This window comes from Urocampus carinirostris, chromosome 3 (assembly GCF_059441175.1).
Source record: "Urocampus carinirostris isolate Australia breed hairy pipefish chromosome 3, RoL_Ucar_1.0, whole genome shotgun sequence".
NCBI lineage: Eukaryota > Metazoa > Chordata > Actinopteri > Syngnathiformes > Syngnathidae > Urocampus > Urocampus carinirostris.
This window is the reverse complement of record NC_142351.1, coordinates 51,738,969-51,756,186: the sequence shown is the minus strand read 5'-3', so window position 1 is coordinate 51,756,186 and position 17,218 is coordinate 51,738,969. Positions and strand designations below refer to the sequence as shown.

At 38.3% G+C, this 17,218-nt stretch overlaps 1 protein-coding gene across 4 annotated transcripts in view; it reads left to right on the top strand.

Moving 5' to 3' along the window:
* ift122 (intraflagellar transport 122 homolog (Chlamydomonas)) overlaps window positions 1-17,218 on the top strand; it is a 42,472-nt gene that overhangs the window by 14,882 nt on the left and 10,372 nt on the right. For 2 of the 4 annotated variants that reach the window (XM_088332316.1, XM_088332315.1), the window contains exons 13-22: window positions 689-853; window positions 2,018-2,215; window positions 2,304-2,444; window positions 2,582-2,635; window positions 5,689-5,850; window positions 11,027-11,193; window positions 13,940-14,111; window positions 14,279-14,381; window positions 15,685-15,825; window positions 15,898-15,995. In XM_088332316.1, the coding sequence (XP_088188442.1) occupies window positions 689-853; window positions 2,018-2,215; window positions 2,304-2,444; window positions 2,582-2,635; window positions 5,689-5,850; window positions 11,027-11,193; window positions 13,940-14,111; window positions 14,279-14,381; window positions 15,685-15,825; window positions 15,898-15,995 (1,401 nt within the window). Of the gene's footprint in view, window positions 1-688; window positions 854-2,017; window positions 2,216-2,303; window positions 2,445-2,581; window positions 2,636-5,688; window positions 5,851-11,026; window positions 11,194-13,939; window positions 14,112-14,278; window positions 14,382-15,684; window positions 15,826-15,894; window positions 15,996-17,218 lie in introns of all 4 variants that reach the window. The other 2 variants (XM_088332314.1, XM_088332313.1) reach the window with 1 other exon arrangement.

The following is a 17,218-nucleotide window of genomic DNA, read 5'->3' as shown; positions in this document are numbered from 1 at the left end:
ATCATGCTCTTGTATGCACCATCTTCCTGTATATGTGAGAAGTGTGAGGTGATTTATCATCGGTGTCTACGCCACATCCTTTGGGATTGCTGGCAGCATTTCATATCCAACTATATGGTCCACACGTGCTCCAGGACGTCAACTCTCTCCCAAACCATCCTCACAAAGCGACTACGTTTGTTTGGCAATGCCCTTCGTCCGCAACCTGGGGATTTCATCCGCTAAGCCATTTACCTGCCACAGCTGCTGGGCTGGAAGAAACGCCACGGGGGACAGCCAAAGACCTGGCTCAAATTGGTGAAACAAGACTCTGAGCTGATTCTGGTCCCTCAGCTCTATGGTCTACAACATTGGAATGGAGAATGGCTCTCGCTCATGGCTACTGCAGTGTCTGATCGCAGGACGTGGTTGGTCCTAATTCGATATGCAGTTAACTCAATGGTTGGAACCGGTTCAACTGTTCCGCGATGATACCCGAATCAAGTAAAGTACACTATAATACCATCTAATGACAACCAGCCTGACTTTTTTTCTTCCCCAGTGACATTTTAGTGGTTGCACTACGGAGCAGACATTTTGAAGTTAAGGTTCGGAGGGAAATCGTGTAACTTGATTTCTGTTGTTTTCCAGCGACAGACTCCAATATGCATTAGTATTATCAGATTGTTTTTTTTTCTTTTTGCTGTAGATTCTGAAGATTTTTGTAGACAACCCGTTCCCAATTACGCTATTGAAGTTGTCGACGTCCGTGCGATGCCTAGACATGAGTGCTTCTCGCAAAAAGCTAGCCGTCGTGGACGAGCATAATACTCTCCTCGTCTACGACATTCTCAGCAAAGAACTTCTTTTTCAGGTGAGTTTATCGCACAGTAGCTCACACAATGGTTCAGCACGCTTTTGAGTGGTGAGGTTTTATATAAATCTCCTGGCAATGAAATCCATTTGAAGAGTTTTTTGTCCTATCATCCTTTTATCCTTTTTGCATGGATTTCTAGGTTGTAGCATCTGTTTGATCTTGTTGATATAGTTTTGCCTTGACGATTGTTTGGCGTCCCTGACTCCTGCCTTGGAATCATGAGCTTTGGCAGGCCGTGCATTGCTTGTCAGCAGAAATGGAGCATCACATTCTGAAACAGAACTTAGTGTATGCAAATAGCTGCACATCGAGGGGAAAGTGTTTCCTCAGGAAAGACATTGGAAACAAATAACACCAAACATAAATGTCCTAAGTAACCAAATTACAATTTACAATAACACAAGAATTAGACAGGTGTCAATCTGTAAAAATAAAGATACACCAGCTTGCCATAAAATATAACTGGCAGCAAACAGTAAAAAAGTTCAAAATAACATGTTTTAAAAGGGGATGGAATTTCTTTTCCAGCGCTCAATTTTTCAGGAAAGGACATTTGTAGTTTTGCTTGCCCTTTTAATTTTTCTCTTTTTTCCAATTGCTTTCAAGAAATAGGTCACAACTAACTTTGTGCCGCAGGATAAATTCTCGCAGTATTTTGAATTTGCAATTCTTGCAATTAAACATTTTGATTCATGGCCCCTTATTATCGCCATGCTCGAAACACCTCATGGTTAAGACTAATCACAAAGCCAAAATTGTATTTGGGTGCAGAATTTGCAAAAGCTATGGACGGTGTGGCTGCTGCTATTATTTCTGTTCTTGACAACCAAGCAACAAGTATAACTCGACGCCATGTTATCATGCATGTTGAAAAAGGTCGTGAATGTCATTTTTTTCTGTTGCCTCGATTGGTCAAAACAAAGGTTTATTCAGCTCAAAATGGGGGCCATAATGTATGGTCTTACCCCAGCAAATTACTGTAAAAAGGGTGTAATCTGACACCCTATTTTGCAGATCTTCCTTGGTGACGCACTTTATGATGTAGCTACTGCTAGGTTCCAATCATTGTATAAGCAATTTACAATGACTGCCGTTTGATAGCGGTTACTCAAAAGGAGAAATTCGCCCTTGTTATTCTATTTTTTATTAATTTCCCTGCAGGAGCCAAATGCCAATAGCGTTGCTTGGAACACTCAGTGCGAGGTGATGCTGTGCTTCTCTGGTAATGGCTACCTGAACATCAAGGCCAGCAATTTCCCAGTGCACCAGCAAAAGATGCAAGGATTCATGGTGGGCTTCAATGGCTCCAAAATCTTCTGCCTCCATGTCTATTCCATGTCTGCTGTGGAGGTCCCACAGGTGAGATTCTCATTATGTCATCTGTTGCAAAGAAAGGACAAACGATCTCTCCTGATGTTTTTTTTCCTCTGCAATTGCCGCCTCCCAGTCTGCACCGATGTACCAGTACCTGGAAAGGAAAATGTACAAGGAGGCCCACCAAATTGCCTGTTTAGGTGTGACGGACAGCGATTGGAGAGATTTGGCCACTGAAGCCCTGGAGGGTCTTGATTTGGAGATTGCCAAGAAGGTAAGTCACTCGCGCTCAGCATCAATTTTTACCTTTGGCAGTTAATTCTTGTCCTACAGTCTGAAAAGCAATGTTATCAGCAACACAACTATGTGGAAGCAATCAGTATGCAAAGAAATCTCTCTTCTGTTTTGCAGGCTTTCATTCGAATCCAAGACCTTCGCTACCTGGAGCTTATCAACAGTATTGAGGTTAGAACACTTCCGTCCTTGATGATGGAAGTCTTCTCATAGGTGGTGCATTTGACAAAGTTAACAGGATTAAAAGAGCCAAGGGAGCAACTGTGTTTACACATCCAGACCAGTGGCTTGGTGGTAGACTGCCTTCGGATTTATAACTAATCCCCTAGATTATTCATGAAACTATAGAAAATAGAAGTACGATGGATGCAAATGGAGTAAGTCTAAATTCTTACTTTAAATTAGTGTTTCTCAACCAGCCGCATGAAATGGGATAATTTCATCTTTTTAAAAAAACATGCCATTGTCAAGTTCAGCCAAAGTCCGCCACTGACTAGCCAAGTAACTGTAACATTTATCCATATCAGTAGGTGGCAGCAGATTGCATTATTTTATATTTAGAATAGAATAGAATATGCCTTTATTGTCATTGTTACAACATGGGATATACTGGACTGTCTCAGAAAATTAGAATATTCTGATAAAGTTCTTTATTTTCTGTAATGCAATTAAAAAAACAAAAATGTCATACATTCTGGATTCATTACACATCAACTGAACTATTTCAAGCCTTTTATTATTTTAATATTGCTGAATTTGGCTTACAGCTTAAGAAAACTCAAAAATCCTATCTCAAAATATTAGAATATCATGAAAAAGTATACAAGTAGGCTATTCAACTAATCACCTGAATCATCTAATTAACTCAAAACACCTTGCGAGGTTTCCTGAGCCTTAAAAACACTCAGCTTGGTTCAGTAAACTAAATCACAAGTATGGGGAAGACTACTGATCTGACTGCTGTCCAGAGGACCATCATTGATACCCTCCATCAGGAGGGTAAGACACAAAAAGCAATTTCTCAAAGAGCAGGCTGTTCACAGAGTGCAGTTTCAAAGCATATCCACAAAAAGTCTGTTGGAAGGGAAAAATGTGGCTGTAAACGCTGCACAACCAAGAGAGATGACCGCAGCCTTAACAAAATTGTGAAGAAGAGCCGCTTCCAGAATTTGGGGGAGCTTCAAAGACAGTGGGCTGAAGCTGGAGTCCAGGTATCAAAAGCCACAGTTCACAGACGTGTCCGGGAAATGGGCTACAATAGCCGTATTCCCATGGTCAAGCCACTTCTGAACTCAAGACAACGGAAGAAGCGTCTGACTTGGGCTATGGAGAAGAAGCACTGGACAGTTGCAGAGTGGTCCAAAGTCCTCTTTTCAGACGGAAAGCAAGTTTTGAATTTCATTTGGAAGTCAAGGGGCCAGAGTCTGGAGAAAGGCTGGAGAGGAGCAAAATCCAAGTTGCTTAAAATCCAGTGTGAAGTTCCCACAGTCAGCAATGGTTTGGGGAGCCATGTCAGCTGCTGGTGTTGGTCCACTGTGTTTCATCAAGTCCAGAGTAAATGCAACTGTGTACCAAGAGATTTTAGAGCACTACATGCTTCCATCTGCTGAAAAGCTCTATGGAGATGAGGATTTCATTTTCCAGCATGATCTGGCACCTGCCCACAGTGCCAAAACCACCAGTAACTGGTGCACTGACCATGGTATCACTGTCCTTGATTGGCCTGCTAATTCCCCTGACCTGAACCCCATCGAGAATTTGTGGGGTATAGTTAAGAAGAAGATGAAAGACACCAGACCTGCAAATGCAAATGAGCTGAAGGCCGCTATCGAAGCATCCTGGGCATCAATAACACCTCAGCAATGCCACAGGCTGATTGCCTCCATGCCACGCCGGATTGATGCAGTAATCCCTGCAAAAGGATTCCCAACCAAGTACTGAGTGCATCAATGGACATTTTCAAATGTTTGATTTAGTTTTGCTGTTATAAAATTATTTTTTTACTTGGTCTGAGGAAGTATTCTAATATTTTGAGATAGGATTTTTGAGTTTTTTTCAGCTGTAAGCCAAAATCAGCAATATTCAAATAATAAAAGGCTTGAAATAGTTCAGTTGATGTGTAATGAATCCAGAATGTATGACATTTTTGTTTTTTTAATTGCATTACAGAAAATAATGAACTTTATCACAATATTCTAATTTTCTGAGACAGTCCAGTATTATAACAACAAAATTGGACGACTCCAGTTCCACATTTAACAGTGAGGATAATGAAACAAAGAGATAAAGGAACAAAGAACATGTTTTAACTGTCTTTGTTGTCTTTGTTGTAAATAGGCTATATTTATTATCTATTTATATGCTAATGATCTGCTCACATGGTAGCAAAGAGAATATAAGTTGAATGAAGCTTTTAATTTATAAGATTCAAATTCTTATTTTATTATTTTACAAAAAAGTTCAACCTTATTAAAAAAGGGCCACTAGCATATTTATTTGCTTTTTATGTATCAATTTTTTTCATTATCTGGTAAAAAACAAAACAGATACAAATTTGGTGAAACGTGTAAAACAGGTTAAACAAATAGGAAAATCCAAAATGACATCAACATTGTTAACCAAAATGAATAAATTGCTTTACGTTCTTAGCCACAGTAACCACATAGGATAAGAATAAATGTATACTTTTAATGTAGGCAACATGATAAAAAGAAAAAAAAACTGGAGCAGGGAATTCATTTTGAACATTTTTAATGGAATTTGTGCCACAAGAATTTTTTTAATGATAAAAAGTCTGCCTTGGATCCAAAAAGGTTAAGAAAGTCTGCATTGAATGATATAAGTGTGTTCTATATGTTGAACATCACGGTGCTTGTATTTTCAGATTTATAATTATATAATATTAAGTAGAAAATAAATACTAGAAAATATAGAATTTTTATGCTTACAATATATTTAAAAAAACATTTTCTCCCAGTTTTGTATAAAAAGGTTTAAAGTATCTACCTTCAATTAGAGTACAAGTGCATTGGGTTATAGACTTGATGCACCTATACTTAGTATATTTAACTTAGTGCACCCTTTTTCATATGGGTGTCAGTTAATGTTGATTTCTTGGTTGGACTTAATGTATTGACTGCAGTTGCATGGACTTGCCAGAGTTAGTGAAACTTTGTGTGCGTTTACATGCTTGCCCTCAACTGTGCGTATGGTTTGACTTACAGACGAGGAAAAAGATGGGCGAAAACAACAAGGACTTGTTCCTGGCCGACATTTACGCTTATCAGGGGAAATTTCACGAGGCGGCGAAGCTCTACAAGCGTGGTGGGCAGGAGCCAAAAGCTTTGTGCATGTACACTGATCTACGCATGTTTGACCACGCCAAGGTGAGACATGGAACATTAACTGAATCGCAATTGTGTTATTACACCTTTAAGGTGCAGTGCTTACTAATTATGGTAGCTAGTGGTAAACTATAGAAATACAACCATTGTAGCAATTACACATACTGTGGCCCCTCTACATAAGAGCAGCGTAGGGCACGTTATTGAGAAAAAAATATTTGTTACTAGTTACTCAATTTAAAAAGTAGTTGCGGTGCGCCCCCAGATTACTGACACCCAAAATTAGCGCATTACTCTGAAAGTAACTATTGAGTTACATATTACTTTAAATAATCCCATTGGAGCTGACCGACCCCTCAGCTACTTAAAAATAACCACATAATGAAATAAATGTCAGAAAATGTTTACACCAAGCTGTGGAAGCAGTAATCCCTTTATACTTCTTTGCATGTGCAATCTTGAGAGTTTGCAAACAAGCACAACCGAGATACTCCATATACATTTTGTCTTTTGTTCTCCATTTCTGAGTAATGTTCAAAAAAATTCTTTCCTCCAGGGATAGTGTATTGCATAAACAATGTTACAAATAAAAAGACCAAAATTTAGCACTGTTACACCGAAAATTTAGTGCTCGCGTTTGCCCCATTGATTGTGTTGTTCCTGTATAAGCCACGCCCCTTCCCATACGCCGCCTTCTAATTACTACTGGTGACACACAACCTTATATCTGCATTTAAACGGACTCCTGGATCTCAGTATTCTAATTTATAGTTGTAAATATGGCCTGGATGTGAGTATATACGGTATGGAAAATATCAGAAATTTTAGTTGAGATAAATTATGCATCCTACTACTTTGTGGTTGGGACAGCCCCACCCTAACAGTATTCAGTTTTATTTTCTAGGTAGTTAAGAACATGTTCACCTTGCGCAATGGATGTAATAAGTATTGATATGTTGGCCGGTCTTGGGATGAATGATACTTTATGAGCGAAAAAGGGACCTATGAAGAATAGGTCCAGTTACCGAAAAATATGTTCAATTACTATTTGTATGTGTTTTGATCAGGAACATTTTCTTCACAGCCATTCAGGGTTAACTTGGATTATTTTGGGTTTTCGGGAACGGATTAATAGGTTTTCATTTATTTCTTATGAGGAAAATGTGTTCAAGATTCAAGAAATTCTACAAAAAAAGTCCATACCGAAACAAGATAATTTTGTATGTTGAGTTTCCACTGTTCAAGGTTTGAGACAAAACTTTTCACCTTGAATTTGCCAAACATTTAAAAAACATCTCGGCCTATTTGTTTATGACTCAATTCTGTGGTCTGAAAACATTCTCAAAACCTCATCAATATAATCATTCTAATCAATCTCATTCTTGTGCTTAGTGCAGCCATGCGATTATATATTTTAGGATGATGAAATTATTTTCCATTATGCCGTTCTTTTCATTCAGTTCAGAATGACCAAATTACTTCCCACCGTGCTTTTCTCATCATTCAGTTCAAAATCTTGTGTGCTCGGTAAAAGCTTTGCAAGTCGACTGTACCACTGACCGGGTTTATGTCTTACAAAAATCTCGCAGCCTGGCCCAATTGTAATATTAACAATTTGGTATCGAGACTTAAAAAAGTTTGCTGATGAGATATAAGATTTGATGCCTTTTTGTGTGTCATCTGCAACCTTTGTGTACTCCACGCCGCCATTTGAGTTTGGTTCCAGTTGCATCCAATGATATGCAATTGTCTACTCAGCACATTTTTATTTTATGTGAAACCCTAACCCTGACAGTTGTTTTAATTCCATTTGCCTTTATAGTCCAGTGTGCCCTATATATGAAAAACATATCACAAGAGACTATTTACTGGGGGTTTGCCTTATAATGTGGTGCGCCTTTAGTGCGGAAAATACAATACTTGACATACTGTTAAAAATGAAGGACTTCCAGTAGGCCACTTGGTGGTGTTAAGTAATACACACATTTCCTTACATTTTCATTTTACCCCTGAGGTCTCGTAAATCAACCTCACCTCAAATCAAAGTAAGCTGAGAGCTTGCTTTTACCAGCGCCACAATCTTAGCCTCCACACTCGGTTGGAGTTGAAATTGAGCAGAGCATGTGCGTTTTCGGGAATTCTGTGGCGTTCACTTGGAGTTTGAAAAAACAAGCTCACGCTTTTCATTTATTGACATGCACGCCAAGTCTTACATCATCAGCTGCACATCTGTTTGAGCCAAGCAGCTGTGGTGTTTCTTGCATGTCAGGTTGGGGGATGTGTGTTTGATGTCAAGGCTGTTTTTGGTTGCGGTAGTCTGCCTCTGGAAGCTTTCTGCCTCTTTACGGACTATCTATGCAAACTGAGGAACTACCTAAAATGTCTCATATTGTGTCATGCAACCGAACACGAGAAAGACTGCAAACTATAGAGACTCTAAGTGACCAAAGCGCACCATTTTTTAAAATCTCTCTCTTTTTTTTTTTTCCTCAGCCTTTCGCAATTTTTTTTTTGGGTACCCATAAGAGGTACGATACCAAGCCAGAGACCGAGCCCAGCGCGAAAATCTAATGCTAAAATGCCAATAATTTACTTTTTGTTCGGGCCAGGCTTCTCTCTTGCTTTAAATAAATTAATAAATGTGTAAATACATATATTAAGCATGCATCTAACGATTATTTTAATAATCGAATAATTTGACGATTCTTTTTAGGGTTAATTGATGAATCGTAAAAAAAAATAAACATGCATTAATATTCTCTTCTTTATTCAAATATTACAATTTTGTAGACGAATAAGAAATATGTGCACAAAACGGAATCTTTTACAATCTTAAACAAAACAAAAGTAACCACTATCCCCCTTGCTCATTAACTCACTCACTCTTCCTTCTTTGAGAACTTTGCATTGCGATGCAAAAATGTAAGCATGTCATTGAGGATCATGTTGAGGATGCTCTCAGTGATGACAGCTGCTTGCTGTGGCGTGCATGATGTCTCTTTCTCATCATAAAGCTTGTCATTGTTTGGTGTTTTCTTATAAGAATGTATTGTATCAGTATTATGGCACAATGCACAAGGACACAATAATCACTTTGGCAGTGAAGTAAAACTTGATGCTTAATCCTTAAACTTATTAACACCATTGTGTGCAAGTTGACCTTTTTCATAAAGTACAATTAAACAATGCTTAAGATTATAAGTGTCATTTTGGCGGCACTTGAAACATAGATATTACATGCTTGAGAAAAAACAGAAATGTGAAAAATACAAATTGAAAAAAATACCTGAAATACACAATTTACACAAGGAAAAGCATATACATATTTTTTACACAAAGTTTCAGAAATTTCTTTTACTATTTTTTTGCGATCTTCTTACTACAAATGCTAGAATGACAAATTATGCAGTGCTTTTACCATAGATTTAACGGCCACTGATTGTTGCTGAGTCACATGAACCAAACTTTCACTGTTTGTCATCCGTACTTTGCATTTTAAGCTTTTATGAACCCTTTTTTTTCCACTCGTTTTCCCTGCTGGAAACTCCTGCTAGTCACTTGCTACGAAATTTGACCCAAATCTTGCAGCTATTGTTTATGTTAGCTGATGCATGTAAATAAAGGTGGTCTATTTGCTTGACAAATTGATGGTTGGTTCTCGAAAGCTTTTAATAGCCATTTTAGTAGCTAACCGCTAAAGTTAGCACCCTAAATACAGTTAACTCCAGCCATTGGTAGTTTCTTTTAAGTCCAGCTTTTTCCTTCCTTCATGCCCTGTCCCTGGCTGAAATTAATCTTTGCTCAAACAAAAGATTTTCAGATAGGCAAAGTTATATTGTTTGAACTTCCATTTGGTAGCCTATTCAAATGCCCAACTTTGGCTCCAGTCTTTATAACACAGACCTCTAGTGGTAAACTACTACCAGTGTTGAGTCAGTTACTGAAAAAGAGTTATTAGTTGCTGTTACTAGTTGGTTCCTTTTCAAAGCAATTCTGTCATTCCTACATTACTGATACCCAAAAAATAGGGTGTTACTCTGAAAGTATCTAGTTACTAATATGTTCAAGCATTGAACCTCGTAAAATTGCTTCTATAGCCAATTAAAAAAAAAAAGACAAAAATGTGTACACCAACCTCTGGAAGTGGTAAACCCTTCATATTTCTTTGCTTGTACAATCTTGGAAGCGAACACTAGCCGAGACACCCCATATCAATGTTATATCTCTGCTTAGAACCACTCAAATATCTTCTTTTCTATTTCTGGGTACTGGCCAAGACGTCTTATTTTTGTTGTATTGCAAATTGCAAAATTACAAATAAATAGACCAAATTTTAGCCTCATTTATTTCGTTGTTCCTGTATAAGCCACCCCCACACCCCCACACACAGCCTACCATTCACTTTATTTGACACAAAACCAATTATGGGCTTATGAGTCGAACCTCTGATTTCAGTAATTTGTGTTATAGATGTAAATATTGCAAAATTACAAATAAATAGACCAGATTTTAGCACACTATTGCCGTTAATTTTTGGCCCGCATTTGCCTCATTTATTTTGTTGTTCCTGTATAAGCCACCCCCACACCCCCACACACAGCCTACCATTCACTTTATTTGACACAAAACCAATTATGGGCTTATGAGTTGAACCTCTGATTTCAGTAATTTGTGTTATAGATGTAAATATGGCTTGGATGCAAGTATAAACGGTAGGGGGAATATCTCCATGAAACGAAATTCAACATTCTTGCACTCTGTGCTTGAGACGGCAGAACCGTAACTGTATTCAGTTGTATTTTGTAGGTAAACATAAACACCGCCCACTCCTCTCTGTGTTGCTGGTGGATGGTGCACTGTGAGCGGGGAAGGAACAGCTACTGATCAGTGAACGTTGTGGTTCACGATCTACTTTTAATAAGTAGCGGAGTAATGCACCGTATTGTAACGACAGTTGAGTTTCGAAGGTTCATTTTTGAGGTGTTAGTCCTAAAACACATAAGCACACATTGTGACTTTGAGGGTCAACAATCAGGGGATTGGTCATTATTTGAGCACTTTGTTTCTCCGATCTCTTTCTCGAAGCCTGTGACTTTTGAGCAAACAGTAACAGCACTTAAATTCTTCTTTTTGCTGTTGACTTTCTATGCTTGTCATCTAGAAAATGTCAAGCAATAATTTTTTTTTTTTTGCACATGTGTGTATTTGCACATGGCAGGACTATGTGGGTCAGGCGGACCCAAAGACGTCTCGTATCCTGATGACCAAGCAGGCCGACTGGGCAACGTGCAACAAGGAGCCGCAGGCGGCAGCAGAAATGTACATGTCCGCCGGGGAACATCTGAAGGCTGTCGAAGTTTTGGGAGAGCACGGCTTGGCAGACATGTAAGCACGTCTTTTTGACCTTAACTTCAGGTTGTCGAACGTTAAATAATTGCCGAAGAAGCTGGCATTCGTTGAATTGTTGCATTGAGTCGATAATAATGGAACAAGGTCAGGGTTGGTGTGAGCCCTAAAAAGAAAACACCACGTTGACGTTGCATTTCATGAGAAATTTTCTCTTTTAAAATGGAAAAAAGATCCCAAAAAATTATTTAGCTGATTATATCCACTTTAAGGTTGTGTTGTGACTCCGTTTTCCAACCTTTTTTAAGCCAAGGCACCCTTTTTTCTTTAAAAAATTCTCTAGGCACACGGTCATCAGTTTCACGTTAGTTTAAAGCTTAATTGTGGGGTGAATACTTTGAGGTGTTTGAGTTGAAAGTTGATTATTTTCTCTACTAAGTCTGTGTTTACAATGCCCATCTGATTTCAAAGAGCCTTTATACTTTGTTTTCCATTGCGCCTATATGCATTTATCATACTATTGGCAAACCTGTTCGGGCAGAACACAGAAGGTAAGTGGAATTCAGGGCTGGAGGTAGTGCTGGAGAGTGTCGTCAATGCTTGTCCCCACATTTTTATTTTGTTTCTATATATTGATGTGACATGAAAATGGCAAGTAAGAAGAGGCCTACTTCAAGTACAGTCAAAATGCAAAACCAAACCCCAAGAAATATGAGAAAAGGAGAAGTTATCTGAGCATGTCTAAAAAATGCATCTACTTGCATGTGCGTCATGAACAAGCTGACAAGCCACCAGATGGCGGCAGCAAGTTGAAATTTCCAAATTCTGTCCAGCTCCTTTAAATTATGTTGCCTTAATTTAGAATACCGTTAAAATCGGACCAAAGCGTACCTGATTATAGACCGCACTCAGAACATTTTTTAAAGGAGAAACATTTTGTACATACATACTGTAAGTTGCACCTGATGTTAGCCACATGTGCCCACACTGAAACATATTTACACAGGAAGACAGTACACAGAAAGATATTTAATAGTATACGATAACCTAACACCTTATCGTTTTGCCGGACTTTTGATAAACAAATATGTGTCTGTACGATGTCACCAGTCACTGAAACATGTCATGCCTCATACCATTGGAAAGTACAGACTCTTGGGATTTCACAATATCTTTTTAGAGAAACATCACGATCAGTCTGAAAAGAGATACCCGAAAACTTTAAATCCGCATTAACTCACCATTCCGTCCACTGGCTGTCTTCAACTTTTTTTTAATGTCTGCAAAAATGGCTTTGTTATATGAAGGACAATCCATAAAATCCAACCGTGTAAAATATTCAATCCAAAACACAAGATCATGTGAACAGATGAATAGGAATCCACGTTGCTTCTTGTATTCCATTCGTTCCGCCACAGTATTTATGTTACAAATAAACATTCCTGGAAAATGGTTCCTAATGTGGTCGATTAAAACGTTTTCCATGGTGAGGGTCTGTTTACGCTAATTTTATTCATGCACAAAGCATTAAGTTACATTAAATTCTCATCTTCCTCAACACATATATTCTACCTGCCTCACTCTTACCTTCACTGCTCAATCGCCCCAGGCGGCCGTTAAAAGAAATGCATGAACTGGCCGCGTCGTTGCATAAGCTGCAAAAAAAAATCCGAATTGAACGGGATAACGTTAGATAGTTACCATTGCTAAGGAATTCAGACAGCTCATTAATTTTAGTTAGTAATTTCAATGTTATTATTCAACTACATTTTTAACCTGTTTTTCAAGTTTTATTATATGTGTATCATCTTTTTAATTTTCTTTCTTTTTTTTCCTTTTTTTTTTAAAGAAAAATAATACAGATAATATTTCAAAAGAGCTAAAATGATCTGCCAGTGGAACAAACCAAATTTTTACCTAGGTTCTGACTTGTTTCTTTTTTTTTTTTTTTTGATAAAATAAGAAAGTAATTAAAATCTGCAAATGAATTGCAAAATTGTATACTTTATAATATTGATTTAATTGTTTCGTAACCAAATAGGTGACTTAATAATTTACTTATACTACCTCATCAGCAGATAATTGGCATATAAAAAAAAGAACATTTAATCTACTGAAATGGATCGATTTTACAGTTACAATTATTAATTTATAAAAATTTCTGTAAATTTGTATTTTACTATATTTTGGATCGAATTTAACTATATTCATTTTTTTTTTCTCTAACCATAATAAAATAGTAATCAAATGAGTAAAATATGATCTTGCTGTGGAAGAAATCTCTTTTGAATATGTTCAATTTTTTGTTAACTTTATATGATTTATCTTATACTTTTTGGTGTGCAAGCTTAAAACAACTTCAAACACATTTTTAAGTACATTTCCATGTACTAAGTCATTAGAGGAAATTTAATATAATACTTAGCTGCCACTTCTTACTGTTATGGATAATTGTTGCAGTTACCCAATGGCTCAAAGGAAAACAGCAAAGCTACTGAACAATGGCATGTTTTTTTGCAAAGATAACGTTGGGAAATTTCCTGCAGCACGCTATACACGTTTTCACGGCACATTAGTGTGACCCAGAACAATGGTTGAAAACACTGTGTTATGATAACGGTTAAAGCAAGAGAAGGTTTTTGAAATTTTTTAGAAATCAAGTTATTTAGCGGTCCGCGACTTTGCTTTGACACCGGCACTGTACATTCCCTATGCGGGCTGCATTGCTTGCATTGCTTCTTGTCTGGTATTTCCGGGTATTTTATTTTTTTTTTCTTGTATCCAGGCTGATCAGCTTGGCCCGCAAGTTGGACAAGGCCGAACGAGAACCACTGGCTAGATGCGCTCATTTTTTTAAGAAGCTGAAGCACACGGGCTATGCCTCAGAGATATATTCCAAGATGGGCGACTTGCAGGCCTTGGTTCTTCTTCATGTTGAAAACCAGAACTGGGAAGAGGTTGGCCACATTTTTTTAATTTCATGTCTCATGTCAGACAAAATCCATGCTCAAAATTGTGCAAAAAAAACCCTGCCCTGCCTAAATGATTAATTTTTAGACAGCATTTGACTGGTTATGCTCATCAAAACGATGTAGTTAAGTCATTGTTGTTTTTCTCTTTTTAGGCTTTCTCACTGACAGAGAAGTATCCTAACTTTAAAAACGACGTCTTTGTGCCCTACGCTCAGTGGCTGGCAGAGAATGACAGATTCGAGGAGGCGCAAAAAGGTGAGTTTGGCGTTTCCAACTCCTGTCCGATCTCTCCGCGCCTATTTAATGGAAACAATGCGTTTTTCTGGTGCGTGGCCACTCGACAACGTGATACTTTTTAGCAGCGCTGAACACGAGCGAGTCGTGCCGTCTGGAGGCCAGAAGCCCACCTCAATTTTATTGGAACCCACCTGACTTTTTCCGAGCAGTGTTTGCAAGCTGTTAGCAATTAACTGTAAAACTACTCTGCTTAATTTACGAGTATTGTACTTGATAGTATACTAATTTATGTACCGTATTATTCTATTTTATATATTATATTTATACCTAATTTTCTTTTCCTTTACTTTAAATCTCTCTGGACTTTAAATCGAACCAACCAAAAAATGTATTATAGAAAAGGAAAAAAAACATGTATAAGTCGCACTCGGAGTATAAGTCATATTTTTGGGGGAAATTTATTTGATAAAATCCAACACCAAAAACATAAATATCTTCTTGAAAGGCAAATACTGAATACATTTCTAGGGTATAACGACTTAATATATTAAGAGTTGTTCAGAAAACACTAGCATAAATAATAAAACTATCGGGTTCACTCCATTTACTAAATCGAATGAGTATTAGTGTATTCTGTCTGGGTCGGTTGTCTTGGTGTGTCTGTGTCTCATATAGGCTCCAAAACAGCTGAACCGATTTTCATAAAGATTGACGTAGTTGTACTTTAGGGCCTCTGCGAGTCTCTTTAGTTAGTTACGTGTGCGGGTACCTCCAATAAATACCAACAAAATTAAACTGCACATGGCTCTTTGGCGCACCCCAGTGGCTATCAGGCTCGTTTTCAACAAACCACAGCCCAACAATCTTGCCCAAGTAGAATGCCCGTCAACGCTGGGCAATTATGCGTGAATAAACGACTTTTTGCTGAGAGACATTTTGCAATCCTAACACTTGTTCTGCAAAACAACACCAAAAACTGTTTGCATTCCAAAATAGAACAATCAACGTTCGCCATCTGTTAATGCCCTTGCATCCATTGCAGATTAGACATCCTGTGAGGGTTTAATTACTTCATGTGCGGTCCCTTCTCAAGGTTTCCAATTTTTTCCTCAAGCTGAGGTTTTTTAGTTTTTCCATGCCTTAGTGTATGTTTCAGATAAAGGATATTGTAATAGATGTCTGTGCAGCTCTTTGAGACTTAATGTTATAAAGGGCTATACAAATTGACATAACCTGACTTGACTTTTAATGTTGGTGAAAGAGGCTACTCCCATATGATTGCCATTAGGCAGTGATTATCCTGTTTTGTGTGGTCCACTAGCGTTCCACAAGGCCGGGCAACAGAACAAAGCGGTGCAAGTGTTGGAGCAGCTCACCCAGAACGCGGTGGCGGAGAGGAGGTTTGATGACGCTGGCTATTACTACTGGATGCTATCCATGCAGTGTCTGGATATCGCCAGGGGTAAGTACACCTGGTGCTGGGGCAGATAAGCACCATCGCCACTGTCCTAATATCTCCCAATGTTTGCAGCAGAAAATGAAGATCAGCGAGATGAAATGCTGAAAAAGTTTGAAGACTTTCAGAGCCTTGCAGAGCTTTATCATGTCTATGACCCTATTCAGCGCTACACGGTAAGAACATACAAGATTGGCTGAAAAAGCCATCGGAGTACCGTATTTTCACGACCATCGGGCACACCGTGTAAAAAAGGGCAGTCTTCGTAGCGGGTTCTATTTCTGTATTTAACACATACACAGAGCTGTTGCTGCTACTGCAGTTGTGCTTAAATCTGACTCCCCTCTACATGAGCTATACTTTTCAGCTGCTTTTGTTTCCATGATCTTCCGCGCAGTGTAGAATTCAACACGCCATAGCGGACCAAAACACCAAAATCATTCAATGAAGGGAAAGGGAGGTTTTGGATTTAATCTATGTTTAAGAGGGCAACTCTCTTCAGCCTCTGGCAACACAAACTCTTTTAAATTGCTAGATACACTACAGCATTAGCATTCATAAGAAAGTACTTCCGCCAACAATGCATTGCGTGTGACGTCACATGTCACAAGTGGGCAGCTTTTGCCGTCTAAACAAGTGTAGCTTCAATGTCAAAAGAGACCATACAAGTTGTATTTAGTTGGAAATAAAAAACGATCTCACAGAAACATTGGATTTCACCTAAAAATGTTGTCTTAAGTATGACTCGGCCAAGGCTCGAACATGTGACCTCCCAGTCTCGGGGCGGCGGCCCAACCTTACGTCCGGTGCTTAACATGAGACATAGGGCGCACTGCATGATAGGGCGTGCCACACAATTTTAAGAAAATCAGAGACTTTCTTTGTGCGCCCTTTAGTCTTGAAAATACAGTAAATGGAAAACCTTGTAACCTGTTCTGTTCTTGTTCAAAATGAAGCCCTGGTTTAACTTTTAGCCACTCCCTCAAAAAAAGCCTGTGCAGACAAAGTTGCATCATTATTTAAATTAAAAGTTCTATGTACACACCGATTTAATATAAGAACCCACATTTGAGGCCTAGGCTACCCTATTAATGCCGTTATATCATGTATGTCAAAGTCAAGGCCGTGGGCTGGATGTGGCCCACAAGAAGCTTTTCCACGGCCGCTCAGAGAATCTTGATTCATTGTTGTATCTTACACAAGGGATCGTGTAATTTTTCTTTTACCCTTCGAAAAAAAGTGTCCTTTTTGGTTAATAGGTTTTGATATTTTTTTTTATTGTTTATTATGTTTTAAAGATGATTCCAGTTGAGTTAATTATTCTTATTTTTACCTAAGGAAATATAGCCCCTTTTCTAAAATTCAAACTACAGGCTATAGATGTGCCCGTCCAATATTG